The following is a 16,078-nucleotide window of genomic DNA, read 5'->3' on the forward strand; positions in this document are numbered from 1 at the left end:
GTGTCTGTCCAGAAGTACCCGGTGTAATCTGCCTCAGTGCTTGTTGAAATGATTTGGCATAAATCTTCAGCAATCAGCTGCAATCTGCAATCTGAAAGCATCGCCTCAAGATGGCGTGTTCGAGCAGATTGGAAGAGCTGAAGCACAAAAATGCTGCAGGAGTGTCTGATCTGCAGCAGTCGTCTGTAGAAGAGCCACTCCTCTGTCACTTACTGTGTAATCTCAGTAAGTGACAGGAGCAACGTGTGGAAGGAATATGAGTTTTTATTCTCACTATTACAGCAGTAGAAGGGTTTTTTGGGGTGGAGGGTTAAAAAACAAACAAACAAAAAAACAAAACAACTTGTTGTTGTAACGGTCTTTTTCTCTCTGTCTCGTCACGGTTCGTCAGAATAGGATCAGGTGGCATTAAAAGACCCGGCCGACTGAACTCTTGGCACCAATAACAAGCTGCCTTTTCTTTCTCTCTGTCTCTCTCGCTGTCTTTCTTTTATTCCTGCTTCCTCTACTCTCCCTTTTCCCTTCTCCCCTGCTGTGTTTGGGTCGCTGGGGTAACCCTGGCCTGTTTCTCGCTCGGTTAGCCTACCCTGCTATTAGAGGTCTGGATGGATGGGGAGAACAGGAAGAGGCGGGGGTAAGGGAAAGATGGTGTGCGCTCTGTCTCGGTCTCCCAAGCCAAAACTCCGATTTGGGGACACAAAGGGGAAAATTGGGAAGGACACGGAGAATCTGAACGGACTGGAAACAAACACCCAGGCTGTGCTGTTCAGTCTTGAATGCTGTCAATTCGGTGTTTTAGATCGCTGCTCGTTTTCATCAACGGCAAATGATTTTCACTGCAATGAAAGTGCTACACAGATACCTTATCAGTGTAAGGGTGGTAAAGGGAAAGTAGTGACACTGTCCCTGTATTGGATTGAAAGAGTGCATTTGATGCAGAATTTACTTAGATGGCACCTAAACATGACTAATTGACCAGATGAACACGTTCTTACTTAAACTGGTTTCTAACTTTGTGTGTATGTACAGTCAGTGTGAGCTGTGGCCACAGTGAGGTCATTGTTATATTGGCACAGCAGCCAGTCAAAGGTAAGCTGTGCAGCAGCTAATCAGAGCTGCTTCAGTAGGACTGATAGATGGGACATGAGCCATTTGTCAAGAATTCAAACCACATATAGACAAAAGAAGATTGTTCTTTTCGTCTGCACTGATCTGGCGTTGTGGCTCTGTTCTGAGATCTCACAGAACAGGAGTCTGTGGCAACAGATATAACTGTGATAAAATCATAAACGGCACTAAAGGCAGAGCTAGGGCACAGGTGGGCTATTAAGCTGCTTGCAGGTTGTGCAAAAGTAGCAGCTCAAGTAGTCCATTAGGCCTTGGTCACGCAGACGCAGAGACCTGTAGGCGACTGCATGGCAACCACCAGTTGGTAGGGAAAAATTAGCATTAACTGACTGGTTTTGGGTGATTGCTGGAGGTTGCTGGCAGTCTCGAAGAGGAAACCTCACTGGGAATGCTTAGGTTGCTAGCAGATTGTCACATTTAGTTTGTAGAGAAGACTTTTGTGCAAAACTCACTGACCAATCACCAAGTGGTTGTGAAACTGTCTTTGTCATTCTTCAAAGCAGAAGCTGCACATTTTTTTTTTCATTTTTTATTTGTTTTAAATGGGTTGATTTTAGGATAAAAATCAGCTTTTACTTTAAAGACCTTCTCCATTTCCAAATGGGGTGGTTAGTGAGCATTTGCAGACTGCTTGCAACTAAGGCAATCACAAGGAGGTTTTTGGTACAGCACCCTCTTTGTGGCAGTTTTCCTCCTAGCAACCAGAAGTTCACCAACCAGTCTCTAAGTGTGGCGGAGGCATCTTATGTGATATGTAGAAGTGTATCTGCTGATGTGCCTGCCTAAAACTAAGCAAAATGGCATCATTGCATTATAGAAACATTTCAGAAGAACATTAAAAGTAACAGAGGAGTTTAACCAACTGCTGACAAAAAGACAAATACAGTCGATTCAGTAGAGCTGGAACTGCAGTCACACCTGCGAACACTTGTGTGTCATGTTTGTTATTAAGTGCGATACAGCCAGGTTAGCTGTAATAGAGTTGCAAAGGGGGAGGAGAGCTGCTGTTGTTCCCCATTGTGTCTCCCTTTCTGTTTGTTCTTAAAACAATATTCTTAATGTGTTTAACACAGAAAAGCAGCACTCTGTGGAACAATGCTAGGGGCACTGTAAACTTCATATGCAAATTGAGGGGGGGGGAGCTTGAGAAGCTTAATATTTACTAAGGAGGTAAGGCTTAGCAGTTTAGGATTTATCTGAGATGAATCTGTCTGGAAGATTATAGTCTTAAATGTATTTCATTTAGATTTTTCTAGTACTGCTTTTTCTTCATAGGAAAGGAAAATAGCTTAATGCACGCTTCGGTTAAATCAATTTAAAGTGTAGAAATGAAATTAAATCCATTGAGCGTGTAGTATTTATGAGTAAAATGGGCATGCAATCAAATAAAATTGCTCTGTCTGGTATCTTTTTTTTGTCATGGAGACACTGCTGTCCACTCCTTTATCCCAGAGGAATTCCTGCCAGTCCCACACATCCCTCAGCAGGGAATTTATGGCACGCTGTGAATGTGGGAAGTCCACAGCTATGCACTGATTCACACTCTTGCTCGCGAATCTGGTTTCTGTTGACCCGTAACAGCTGGTTTAGGAGCGATGGCTCCCAGTCAGCTGCTGGATAGCCCTCATGAGATATAACTGCTCTTTAATCTCACAGGAAGATGCTGCGAGTGTTTCCTCCTCCTCTCAGCTGACTGTACCACCCGTCCCATCTGTTGGTGTGCACACAGCTGTCGCATTCTGTCTTCATATTGAACTCAGAAACACACACACACACCGACCCCTGAGGTATTTGTTACAGTGCCTCTGGGGAAGACTTGTTGTTGTTGTTGTTGTTGTTGTGGTGTTTAGCAAACTGAGTAATGCCCACTCAGAGGCCACTACAAATCTCAGGCCTCTGAGGTGTGTGCCAAGTATGTACATATTGTAACACAAGCACAGCCCAGTTCCAGTCGTGGCCTGCAACGAAGAAGAACTGGCCGTGATCCGGGAGTTTCAGCAAAGGATGATGGACATTCCTGGCATCACCCCCATGGGTGTAGTCATATCAGTGATAACTTTGTCTCGCCCACTTCATACAGCACAGGCGACACGGGAAATGTTGGGACTTTTTGTTGCCTTGGAAAAATTCACCCAGGTGTGCTTTTTTTTTCGTCTTATGGGATACGGTTTTCCTCAGTCTCGACTTCTCAGATAATTCTTCATTTAGTGATTGGCATTGGACGCCAGTTTCCCTGAATTCCTGAATGTAGACATCATCAGCAAGGTAATGACCTCCTCATTGGTAGCTAATGGCTTATTGATCATAAAGAAAAGAGGAATGTAATTTGTTTTTCACAGTTTGTCATTGAATTGGAAAAGTTCAAATGAACACTGGCTGTGTACTTCATTGCACTGTGAATGGATCGTAAATTTTCTTGTTAGGCTGTTTGATGACTCTCGTAGCAAGCACTTCCTCGAATTCAGCATTCCAACGTGACTCAGTTAAATCATTGGTTGTAACATAAACTCTGTGACGTTAATACGTCCTTATACAGAGTCATGGTTGTATTTAATACACTGTCCTCTTTAAGTTTTAAGAATTCTTAGACTTGGTGAACTAAAAACCAATTTGCATGAATTTCTCTGCACTTACTGAACATTGCATGTAGTGCTGAAATGTAGTTACTATACTAATACTTTAATCAGACGATTAAAGTTTTGTAGGTCCCTAGAATTAAATCACATCTGTTTAATGCATTAAAGATGTAGCAATAACGTGCCATTAAGCACCAAATTGCAAAAGTTACCTCAAAGTGCTTTAGATTGTTAGCTAAAGAGTGAAGACAGTGGGAAGGAAAACCCCTTCTAACAGTAAGAAACCTCCAGCAGAAGCAGGCTCAGGGAGAGGCAGCCATCTGCTGTGACCAGTGAGGGGACGGAGACGAAGGAAAAGATGCACAGTGAAAGCGAGGTGAGATTAGATTAATAATAACTAATGTTTAATGCAGTACTTTGTGCTGTTTCTGGTTCTTCACTTTAGCCCAACAGAGAAGACAGAAATCCTGATATATAAAGAACTTCTTTGTAGTAAAGAGATAAACATAACAACGCTCCATCATCGGGTCATACTTTGTTCCTTTTCGTTTTTCTGCTTCTTTTTTGTCAAGTGAACACAGCTATGATCGGTCTTTTTGGTGTGCAAGTCCCACTTTCAACCAGTCAGCAATCTGTCTTGGCATACCATCACCATCGAGTTAAGTGCTGTTGGCTCTTGGGAGGAGGTGCCGTAAATCCAAGTCGATACAGTCAACGTTTACATATACAGTCCCAGCCTCTACTAGCATAGGTTAATACTGAGCGGCTGCAGAGCAACAACATGGGTGATTTGAGCCGATTGAAGCAAGTACCTATACGAGTGAAGGAAAAGCACTCGATTGACATATGGCAATCTGCTAAGTACCTTAGAGGGTTAGCTACAGTAGCTGCAAAGCAGTGAACTATGAGAAGATCACTTTGTACGTGGGCGGAGCTGAAGCGTTTTGCCTACAACCTCACGACTCACTTCCTGTGCTAAGCGGCTTCTCCTCGTTCATAAATGCAGTGCAGGCATATTATAATTGCTGCCCCTCCTGCACGTTGAGGATTACCTCCATTTACCTGTCTCTCCAAAAGACAGACAGATTAGCAGCTCACCTAATGCCACACGAGGTTCTCACTGTTTATCCACAGAGCCCAAGTGTCTGCACCGGTAACCCAATTTCTCCTTGGAAATGTTTGCTCCAGCTTTCCATATGGATGTGTAGACATCACCAAAAATGGGTGGTTTTGGTTGTCTGCAGGGTTGGAATATCTCCCCTCAGGAATCTCAGGATTAGCTTCAGCTGCGGCAGCTCTGCCCGCAGCGGACTGGGATCCCGTCGGCACATCGGCCAGTCACTCTATGATTAGATGATGCTGCGAGCGGGCTGCATTTCTCCAGCAGCAGCCGAAGCCAAATCCACAGCAATTTATGGAGGTTTTACAATTTAGGGAAGAATTTTCAAGCATGGCTTGCTGGACAGCCAATCACAAGTGGCAGTATGCTTATACTGGTTCCTCCCTCGTCCCACTGACAGGTACAGTGTTGCCTGTCTGGTGATGCACAGGAGAGGGGGACGTAGAATCTACCATGCAGTCAGCACCATCCTTTCCTTTGTGCTCTTCCTCGTCATTCCTCAATCAACCCAATGGAAACTGAACTTAGTCGTCCCTCCATCGTTCCCTGACGTCTACTTTTTTCCTCCTTCGGTGTCATACACCGCTTCTCTCTTTCCTCAGCCTAGTTATGACACAATGATGTGTTTCATTAGCTTACTAATTTTCCTGGTTCCTCCTAGTTGGTTTTGTTCATCATTTACCCAGAAACCCTTGTTCTCCAGTCTGCTTCTGTGCGGGTGTGGGTGTGACCTGGCCACTCTATATTTAGCTGCTGTGCCACTTTCTCTGTTCCCAGAGCACTGCAGAGTGCTGGGAGGTGATGGAGGATGGGGTGGCTGTGTCTTTAAACTTACCTTTTACTTTTGATGATTAAAGAAGAAATCCACCCAAAATACTGCTCAGATAAACTCTGGAAATAAGAAGGGTGTGTGTGTGTGTGTGTGTGTGTGTGTGTGTGTGTGTGTGTGTGTGTGTGTGTGTGTGTGTGTGTGTTTTGGTCAGTCTGCGTGAAACCTTAATCTGATAAAAGTCGCCGTACAGTAGCAAATTCAAACAACTACAAGGCCTCACTGTGCGCTCTTTTTACACGCTCACACTCTTCCAAACACGCAGCGGTTTTCTGCTCGTCTCTTGTCAACATTAGGTTTTTCATTGACCTTTGATTATCCTCCTGCTCAGTGGCAGCCGGCCAATCAGACAGCAGGTTTGCAAGCAACATCAAAGATTGTCTTTGCTTCAGAAGATGAATCACTCTGTGGTGAAAACATGCTGACTTATCTGTTTGTGCGCATATGCTGCAGTTCACCTCGATAAGCGCGCTTCTTGAGCATTTAGCTTGGCATCGCTGCTGTAAATAAGTGGCGCCGATAAACATCGCGCTCGAGCTAAGCTGCGAGGTAATGTTCAGGGAGCAGCGTGTAGGCAGCTGCTACAAAAGCAGCTTTCTTGTAATTTAATGGCCGTATTGTCACATGATGACCACAGCATTAGACAATCTGTTCCAAAGCAGTTGTATGTGTCGCGTAAGGTTGTAATTCATAGAAAGTATGATCATTTTCATAGCTGGTCTAGATCAGTGATGTCAAACTCATCTTCAATCAAAGGGGACGTACGGCACATATAGCTCATAGGATAGATCGAACTGGTGAAACTCTGCCTTCTGTCAATGTAAAGACATTTAGACACTTTTAATTCCTGAGTTATCCTTGTATAAGAAAAAAATTTTTTTTTTGTTTTTGTTTTTGTTTTTTAAATAGCACAGCTCAGGTTTTCTGAAGTCACTACTGGGCCAATTCTGGCTCCCAGGTCACATGTTTTACACCTCTTTGTCTAGAAAATGAAAAGCATTTATCCCAGTTTTCTAAAATCCAACCAAACCTTGTCATGTAAGTCAAAACAAGTAAATGCTCACAATTGTTATCGGTGTTTACAATAAATATACCTTGAATAGGTGTTTCATTTCTTGCTAATGTGTTAATCACTCAATGTAACATTAAAAACACCTAGAAGAAGTATAAACATTTTTTAAGTGACTTTTTTCAGTTCTAACTCCACTACACTAGCTTTACATGAGTTAACAAACAAAACAATCCCTGTTTATCTTTTACTTGGGCCCTCTGCAGCTTCTCAGTTCCTCTGCCTGAAACAAGCTGCCTTAGCTCCCTTCCCCATGACTTTAAGACGTCTTTCTTCTGATTGGCTGCTCGTTGTAAACGGAAGCTGTGATCAGCAGGTCGGTAGGCCAAAGCTTTGTGCCTGAGAGGACCATGTTGGAGTGAGCCACTCTCACTCACATTATAGAGAGTTAAGGGTAGAAAACATCACTGTTTGTTATGACGGTGTGTTGTTGGAACATACCGTCTGTGACAGATGAGAAAAATAGGCTAACTTTTACCCATATTGATAGCACATTTAGCGATTCCCAATACCTTGTGTCCTAATTTTTCATAAAGAGACTTAAAGGTAAAGCTGCCGATGCAGCAGGATCATATGGAGAGAGGTGGGGGTGAGCCTTTCCCAGCTGTCGTAGGGTGAGGCAGGGTGTAGCCTGCACAGGTCTCCAGTCTGCCACAGAATAACTGTGAATGTCTCACTGGCTGCAGCTTCTCAAACGTGACAGATGAATGCCTCTTTGACATTTTGGAACCATCCCTTTTTTGGCTTTAAGTGTTGCTCGGACAACCCAAGCTTACGTCTTTTTAAGTTTGATGAAGTCGAATTTGAAACGCAGCGATCAATAAATAATCCTGAGATTCAACCCAGTTTGACTCCCCCAGCGCTCTCCGTCTCCTCAGAGAGCGGATCTGGACCATGTGCAGCTCCCAGAAATAGAGCCAGAGCAAGCGCTCTCTGTCTGCACTCCCCTCCTCTCATGCTTCATCTATAAAGAGCTACAAGCTCATTCTCTACAGGAGCGCAGTGGGAAATGTAGTTGATCATGCTAATTTGTTTTTTTTGGCACCCTGAGGGAGGGAAGGAGACAAATGAGAGGAGAGAAGAATAGTAAAAATAGAGACAAGTCCTGATTCTCATCCATCTCCTCCGGTGGCAGGAATGAATTAGCATCTCATTAGCATACAGTCGTAAATACGACGCCATGCAGAGACCAGAGACTGGAGTGCAATTTCAAAAACACTTCAGTGCCCGAGAGGGGTGTGTTTCTGAGCGTTTGTTTATTATTTAATCTTATTGAAGGTACACGTATTGAAGGTGCTTGAGAGGACGCAGCGTAGGGCTCTTGAGTTTAATTTGTAGTACTGCGTTCAATTTCCTCTGCAGCGGGTAGTGTTATTATTTACGTTAGCTCTGTCATCACGAAGCTGAGCTGGATTTGGAGCTGATAAATCTTGGAAAATGATTAATGTAACTGAACTCTCAGAAGGAGACAAGACTTAAAATTGCCAGAACTATGGAAATAATACCAATGGTGTGTGTCTACACACTTACTGCACAATAATGAGCTAAATACAGTAACTGCTTGTTACATTTTCTGTCATGGAGGTAGTGTACGTGAAAAAATCCATTATTTCTTTATATTTTCCTTCCAAGAAGCCAGTCTTTGTTTTGCTTTATTTAAAGTGGGTTTGAACAAGGCTTTAAGGTTTTCTTGGACATCGGCTGCTTTCTCACTTTAGTCTGTCGATATCTGGAGTTCGTATCTTTAGGCAGTTTATTATTAGCAGCCGGTTTTGTTTTTTTTGTTGTTTTTTTTAACTGAATCTATGATAAATAATGAAATCACATTTTTGCACCAACGTGGTGATTCCCAAAGAGTTCCTAAAACTTGGCAAATCTCGGCATGGTGTGGAGTGTGTCCTGCAGGGCCTGGAAAAATGGAGGGTAACAGAAGTGGGAATATCCAGGTCCTGGGAAAACCATGTGGCCCTTCAGTTGACCCATCTTTTATTCACTGAAACCTCATCAGAAATGATCACAGTGGAAGGGTGGCTGTCAATTCAGTTCAGTTTTATTTATACAGCATCAAATCACAACAACAGTCGCCTCAAGGTGCTTTATATTGTAAGGTAGACCCTTCAATACATGCAGAGCAAAACCCAACAATCATATGACCCCTATGAGCAAGCACTTTGGCAACAGTAGGAAGGAAAAACTCCCTTTTAAAAGGAAGAAACCTCCAGCACAACCAGGCTCAGGGAGGGGCGGCTGGTTAGACAGGATAAAAGACACGCTGTGGAAGAGAGCCAGTGATTGATAAGAAGTAAAGATTCAATGCAGAGGTCAGTTAACACAGAGTGAGTGAGAAATGTGACTGAAAAAGAAATACTCAGTTATGCTGCAATAGGTAAAGGCTGCTGGGCCTATACCTATTGCACTAAGGGAGGATTCAAGGTCACCTGATCTAAACCTAACTATATACTTTAGCAAAAAGGAAAGTTTTAAGCCTGATTTTAAAAGTAGAGATAGTGTCTGTCTCCCAAACCCAAGCTGGAAGCCAGTTCCACAGAAGAGGCTGAAGGCTCTGCCTCCAGCTTTCTTCTTTTAAATACTCTAGGAACACAGAGTAAGCCCGCAGTCCGAGAGTGAAGTAGTGTAATGGGGTGATACGGTATTATAAGGTCATTAAGATAAGATTGTTCAAGACCTTGTATGCGAGGAGGAGTATGTTGAATACAATTCTGGATTAGGAAGCTATTCAAGAAGCTATTCTTAAGGAAGGGAAACAGGGAGAAGGTATACAGAATTGGAAAAGAACTTGGCTGAACAGTGGTTTTCAGCCAGTGGTGTTGGAAATCTTGTCAAAATTGATGGAAGTATGGATGCAGAAAAGTACCATCAGATTTTAATCCACCTTGTGATAATATCTGGTTGCATCTGATTGGCAGCAGCTTCATTCTTTACCCTGATAATGATCCCAAACACACTGCCAGGGCAGTAGAAGCTTACCTGGACAGGATAACACACAAAGGAGCACCATCAGTCATGTTACAATAACTCTGTGTACCTATTTCCCACTTTCCTAGCAAAATGTAAGAGTGGAGAGTGGCTCAAGATTTTTGCACAGCACTGTATTATCTTTGTGCTAATCCATACACTGTGTTTACAGTGCATATTACTGCCAAACACCTACCTGCTGCCATGCTGTGGAGTTATATTTCTGGAATCGCCCATAAGGGGATAGATGTACACCATTACACACACTGAAGGTTTAACTCGGTAAAATAAATTCGGCATTACTCTGACACCCAGGTTGACAATAAAAAGGAGGCAAACGTCAGTGGGACACAGAATGTCAAGGAGAGAATAAGAGAAAAAGATTCACATGGGAAATATAACTCGTCTGGGCCATCAGTCATATAAACTAGACCTCTGCTCTGTCTGAAGGACAAAATTGGGGCTTATTCTGCCTGTGTGTGTTTGTGTGTGTGTTTTAAGGCCGTGGGTTTAATCACTTCAGGGATTTCTGTGTTTACAGGAGTTGCTTGAAAAGGTTTGCTCTTATTGACTATCCCCGTCCAGCTGTTCACTCTCTTCCGGCAAGGTGTCTCTTGTTTGACACCGTCACACCCATGAGGTTCAGCTTGACATTTCCATGGCGACAGTTTACAGCCCACATTATCACTGTAGGGTTTCTCTCCAGTTTATTCTCATTATCTATTCTAGACAAACCAGTATGTAAAACACATCAGTCGTTATGGTCTACACCAGAGGAGTTTTTCCGGCAGTATCGGAGAAGCCGCGATGAAGAGAAAGTTTATGCTTTCATGAGGAAACCAAAGGGTCAGCCACCATTGTGTGATTCATCAGTGAATACAAGCAAGTACTATTTATAGGAAAATGTCAGTCATTGGGAGACTGAGAGAGGAAGCGGTGAAGGTAACTTTATTTATATTCATGTTTTGTGGCTGACAGCTCGATGGCCTTCAATAACCGTGCCATTTAGAAATCATCATGTTTTCCTCAGATAGAGGAAGGGGAATTAGGAAAGTCGAGATGCTTTCTACATTCGTTGCTGACAGTCAGTTGGAGTTGCCCGGGATTTATGGGTTGCAGTCGCAGAGACAGAAGTGCTTGTGGTATTAAAACACACAGTTGTGTTGGGCTAATAAGGAGGCAGGCTTTGTTACTTATGTAGCAGAATCATTTGTTTTGTGGCTTTATGGTTAACAGTGTTTGTCTCTTGCCTGCCATTCCAACATTTTGTCAGCCACCTTTTCTAGAAGGTCAGTCGTAATGACCTGACGACCCCTAAAACCACAATGAGGTTGACATTTATAGATATTTGATAGACTGCTGTGCACTTTGGTGCTGACTTTTATAGTCCTGCAAGGTGAATAAAATGCAGTCAATTTGGCAATCCGTAGACTTCATGTGTTATAGTCATCTGTTGATATATAGTACAGTGTAGACTGTGACGACTATGATTGGTCCGCTTGGTGCCATTATGACTGTCCAATAAAAACACAGCACACTACTTTATAATTCTTAAGTTAGACAGGAATCTTGAGCTATAACAGCTTTAATCAGTTGCAACATCACCCTCTGTATAGCTGTGTCTGAGCTTCTGTGCTGGACTATCTTACCTGTACATTTACAAAGGACAAAGAAAGCAAAACGAATATGTAAAAATTCCAATACTAATCCCTTAAAAGTAAATGCTGCCCAGCTGCCTCGCGCTTTCAGAGTGCCGCTTGTTCATTTTCGTTACCTCCAACACAATCTGCTTGCAATCAAAGTTGCAGTGATTACAGAGTGACGTGGACATAGAAGATATTCTTATTGAATTGAATAATTAGAGTTGTTATAAAACAACTCTGGAAAAACAGGATCAAAGTCCGTGTCACCACGTGGTAACCATCATGGTAATAGCTCTGTCCTGGTATGTGAGCCGTTATTTGCAAAGCCTGTATATAAATGAGTAAAACATTCAAAACTTTTATGCGAACCGTATTCGCCATTCTCATTGGTCGTTGCATCAGTCGCTCACCTGGAAGTTGAGAAGTTTGTCTCTGGTCGCCTGTGGATGCTCCGCTGTGGTCGCCACGTTGCTTTCACTGTGAACACAGTACATATGCTTTCAGTGACTCTCTTACCCAGGGGTGGGACGAACTGTGTATGTGTGTCTGCTGTGCTCTCTAACTGGGAAGCTCTTATTTTTACATGTCAGGTGAATATGTTAATCGCTACACTGCAGAGCAAAGTTTAGTTAAAGGTTCCTTTATGTTTAATCTTCATAGTCCAAGCGTTTCCACCACTCAATGTTTGGTAGATGTGAAAATTCACCAGCTACTCAGAGTCTTTTTCAATAAATGCGACATTTTATTATTACTCTAGCTGATGGGAGCTAAAGTGGCCTGTGACATTTAATGTTTCTTTACCCCGTTTCACCTCTGCTACACTAAGAGCTTTAGCAGCTCTGCGTCTGGCCTCACAGTCTCACCATTACTGTTTCTGACCGCTGTCTCATTGTGTGTATGTGTGAGCGTGAGAGCGGGAATCTTACAGACTTTTTCCTCTTGATGCAAGCAATCCAAAACTGGGACTGAACACGTTGAGTTTTAAAAGCTGCAGATCACCAGATTACAACTAGACAAAATCTGCTCTGTCCCAAATAATCTGGGCTCTTCAACTGCACAAGAACGGGGAAAAAGGGAAAAGCTTTTTTTAATTTCGTTCTTGTATTCAAACCCCATGTTTTCTTTCCTCGTCTCTTCACAGGTTTCAGGAGAAATGAGGAGATGAGAGCGATGGAGGTGCTTCCCATCCTCAAAGAGAAGGTTGCCTTTCTGTCAGGTAAGGTTATGTGTGTTTGTCTGGTCTCAAAAATGTACCACCCCCTGCTGTCTGATCATGGCAAATAAAGCTAATAGAGCCTGATGTATACTTTGTACTACTTAGTTTGTATACACACACACACAGACAGTTGCTAGGTAGTAAGCTGTACTTTTGACTTCCTCTTTTTCTTGCGCACAGACACGCACACAGTAACAAGCTGTGCAGGGGTCAGGCTGAGGCCCAGACACTTGGCTCTTGACCTGTCTTTAAGCACACGCATGTACACCCAGTTGACACACAGCACACACGCTGACATGCACACAGATATCTGTTGTTTGACCGTCATCAGCAGGACAGTTAGCGTAGAGAGCTACAGCAACCACGTCCGACACACACTCGCACTCACACACTCGAGTGGTGCCAGAGAAAACTCACAGGAGGCTGAGCTGGAGATGCGGATTGCCAAGAACATCCAGCAGGATTATTTGCACAACACACAAAAGCATTTTTTTTTGAGTGCGTGTGTGTTACTGTTACGTTTGTGCGTATTCGTGCAAATGCAAGCACTCAGATCTCCAAAGAGCCAAATGGAATAACAAAGTGAAATCGGTGTGTGCGTCGTGCGCTGGCAGAGAAGGTCACAGTTAGAAACACAATGACGAGGAAAAGGACTCTGACAAACAGCGAAATTGAGAGAAGGAGAGTCAGGGCAGCGTTGCCATGGAGATGACTTACTGCCAGCTTCCCATAGTGGACACTGGTGGCATAATTGGCTTTGAAATGAAGGTAGAGGAGGGGCCGCTAGTGAAAAGCAGGGTAAATAAGCTAAGCCTATTATCCCCAATTTGGCCCCTTAATAAATCGGCCATGTTCGCCCTCTCTCATGTTTGTCTGTTGCCACGTGAGCGTTTGATTTTCTCCTCTGAGCGGCAGGGTCAAGCCTACAGGCGCCCAGCAACCCGACTGAACTCACTAATTTGCGGGCTGAGCAGAGAGGGCCTGTGTTTATGAGTTCCCACGTGAGTGAAGCAGCCTTCTTCTTCTGCAAGTGGCCAGAAACTAGGAGCAAAATATTATTACAGCACAAAATATGACTGCAGAGAAGATAAAAGGTCTGAAAAATCCTTTAAAAGACCACAAAATATCACAAACAAACACTGCAGAATTCAAACACCATGTACAAAAAAACAGTGCACAGTTTCTGCATAACAAAATGTATGCATTTGGCTTGCTTGCTGTTTGGAGAGAGCCAATCATATATACATGTTTGATTTATTTCTTTATCTTTTCTGTTCTTTTAAAGGAACAGACTCTGCTTCTCCTTGTTGTGTCGTATTCTGTTATAGTGCAGTGTTAATATTAGATATGGCTTTAATAATATTCAGAAAATGCTCAGTCTAAACAAAACCCTTTCAGACTGCTCTACATGCTTCAATTCAGACAGTAGTTGTTTTGTTTTTTTAACATTGGGCTCTGTGACATCAGGTGAGGTCAGGCACGTAGCTATGGCTATGCGAATAGACTGTACATAGAAGATGGATGTAGCCACCAGCGTTACCATCTTGATGTTTAGAAGATGTGACTCAGAAGGGGCGACTAACTGAGAACCTGAACACTGCACATTTAAATGCTACCATGTAGCCATTTACAAGCAATGTTGGGCCGTGCACAAAAATGGTGTGTCACAAACGACTCGCTACTTTGTTTCTAAAGCAGTGCATTGCCTTACTTAAACGTTGCCAGGAAAAAGTCATTTGATATAATAGACGTTACATTGTTTTCACATTACTCAGCAGCATGGCCTGAAATGCTTTGTCACATAATTACCAAGCTTAGGCTACAGTCTCACACCCTAGAATAAATCATTATACTAACACGTGCGCACACAAGATCTTTCTTCTAGCGATTAATTACGAACACAAAGCCAATAAAACAAAGCAGCGTTGAGAACCAGCCCAGAGAGGCTTTAGAGCAGTCGTCACGGTGATCGCGCTGTAGAAAAAGGTGCAGGTAGAAATGTAAGCTACAAGCCGGACTGCTCATCGCTGCCTCTGTGTTGAGCTGAGCTCATCTTTAACTTCACTCTGAGTTCTTCTCAGCTCTCTGCACAGATGTTGTGTTAGCAGTATAATTCAGTCATTTCTGCCCTGGATGGTGTTTGCACTTGGCCATCGCACTCTCATCCTTTCTGTTTACTGAAAATCAAAGGAATCTTCATATTTGAAGAAACAGTTTCCTCCTGCCTGCACATAGACTGAAATCAGTCTGTTCAGCCATCGTGCAGATAATTGAAGAAACTTTGTTTTGAAACGCAGTGTCATGATTCACTTAACACAAAGTAAAGCTTTCTCCTCCTTTCTGGCCCTAATGGTGACGATCATTTACAAAACAAAATGTGTTTAGTAGCTCATCAGGAGTAATGGAGGTCACAGAGAGGGGCGTCAGGGGTTATTTCTGTATGTTTTGTTTCAGACAGTGGATGAACTGAGGGTCTGCACAGGACTCTGTCAAAGATAAAAGGTCCACTTATCGTCTGTGACCTTCACCCTGTTAAGATAGTTTTTCCCTTTTTTGCTCATAAATGAAAGCTTAACTTCATTGTCATCACCAGCTGTGTTTTGTGTTTATTCTTAATTAGTGAATGTAAGCACACCACCACTACTACAGTGAAGAACTGCTGCACGCGCTGCTCATCAGCTAACGTGAGTGCTGCCGTGCCGCCGTGCAGTCTCAAACAGCCTGTAGCGTGGCCACGAGCCCATTGCAAGCAGGTCCACTTCATTTTTCACAGCTCGACTGCACAGAGAGACAACGATAAAACACTTTCAGTCTAAATTATCTCCTGTCCTTTTAAAAAAAAAAAACAAAAAAAAAAAAACAAACCCAAAAACTTCTGTTTTTTTTTTCCTTTTTTTTTAAGCATTCGGTTCAGCGGCCTCGGGGTCACACATTTATCTAGCCTGTCGCTCATTTTTTGGTTAGCTAACTGCCTACGATCATCTCTGTTATGCTCCAGTGGTGCAAATGATACCACTAAACCTGCAAAACTCCACATACACACTTGTTCTTACTCCAATTTTTATCTGTGTGTGTGTGTCTGCATCACCTCAGGTGGCAGAGACAGACGTGGTGGTCCTGTGTTAACGTTCCCATCACGCAGCAACCACGACAGAATACGAACAGACGACCTGAGGAGACTGATCGCTTACCTCGCCGGCATCCCCAGGTTACTTATTTCATTGCATGTGATTTTGTGTGGGTGGGTGTGTGTGGCAGTGCCTCAGAATGACATGAACTCCCACAGCAAGTGCTCAAAGCTCTATAAGCGAACACGTGAGAGGGCTGAGATGAGCATGTGATAGGAACGGAGAGCGTAATAATTCAGGAGCAGTTATCTTGCTGCAGCTTCTCGGCTGCCAGAAATCGCTTCTAAAGATGGTGAGATGCTGAGACAGAGAAGAGAAGCCTGGAGCTAACAGAGGCGACATGCAACAGAAAAAGAAATGGAGAGGGAAAAACAGGAAAGAGGTTTAAACAGA

General features: G+C 43.2%; 1 protein-coding gene across 12 annotated transcripts in view; it reads left to right on the plus strand.

The window, feature by feature from the left end:
• The window catches only part of LOC146683697 (triple functional domain protein), a 78,916-nt gene that overhangs the window by 22,961 nt on the left and 39,877 nt on the right, over positions 1-16,078 (plus strand). For all 12 annotated transcript variants that reach the window (XM_085446797.1, XM_085446800.1, XM_085446795.1 and 9 more), the window contains exons 3-4: positions 12,483-12,557; positions 15,651-15,765. In XM_085446797.1, the coding sequence (XP_085302923.1) occupies positions 12,483-12,557; positions 15,651-15,765 (190 nt within the window). The remainder of the gene's footprint in view (positions 1-12,482; positions 12,558-15,650; positions 15,766-16,078) is intronic.

This window comes from Copadichromis virginalis, linkage group LG22 (genome assembly GCF_057382275.1).
Source record: "Copadichromis virginalis isolate Kocher_CV1m ecotype Utaka linkage group LG22, C_Virginalis_male_GT1.1, whole genome shotgun sequence".
Taxonomy (NCBI): domain Eukaryota; kingdom Metazoa; phylum Chordata; class Actinopteri; order Cichliformes; family Cichlidae; genus Copadichromis; species Copadichromis virginalis.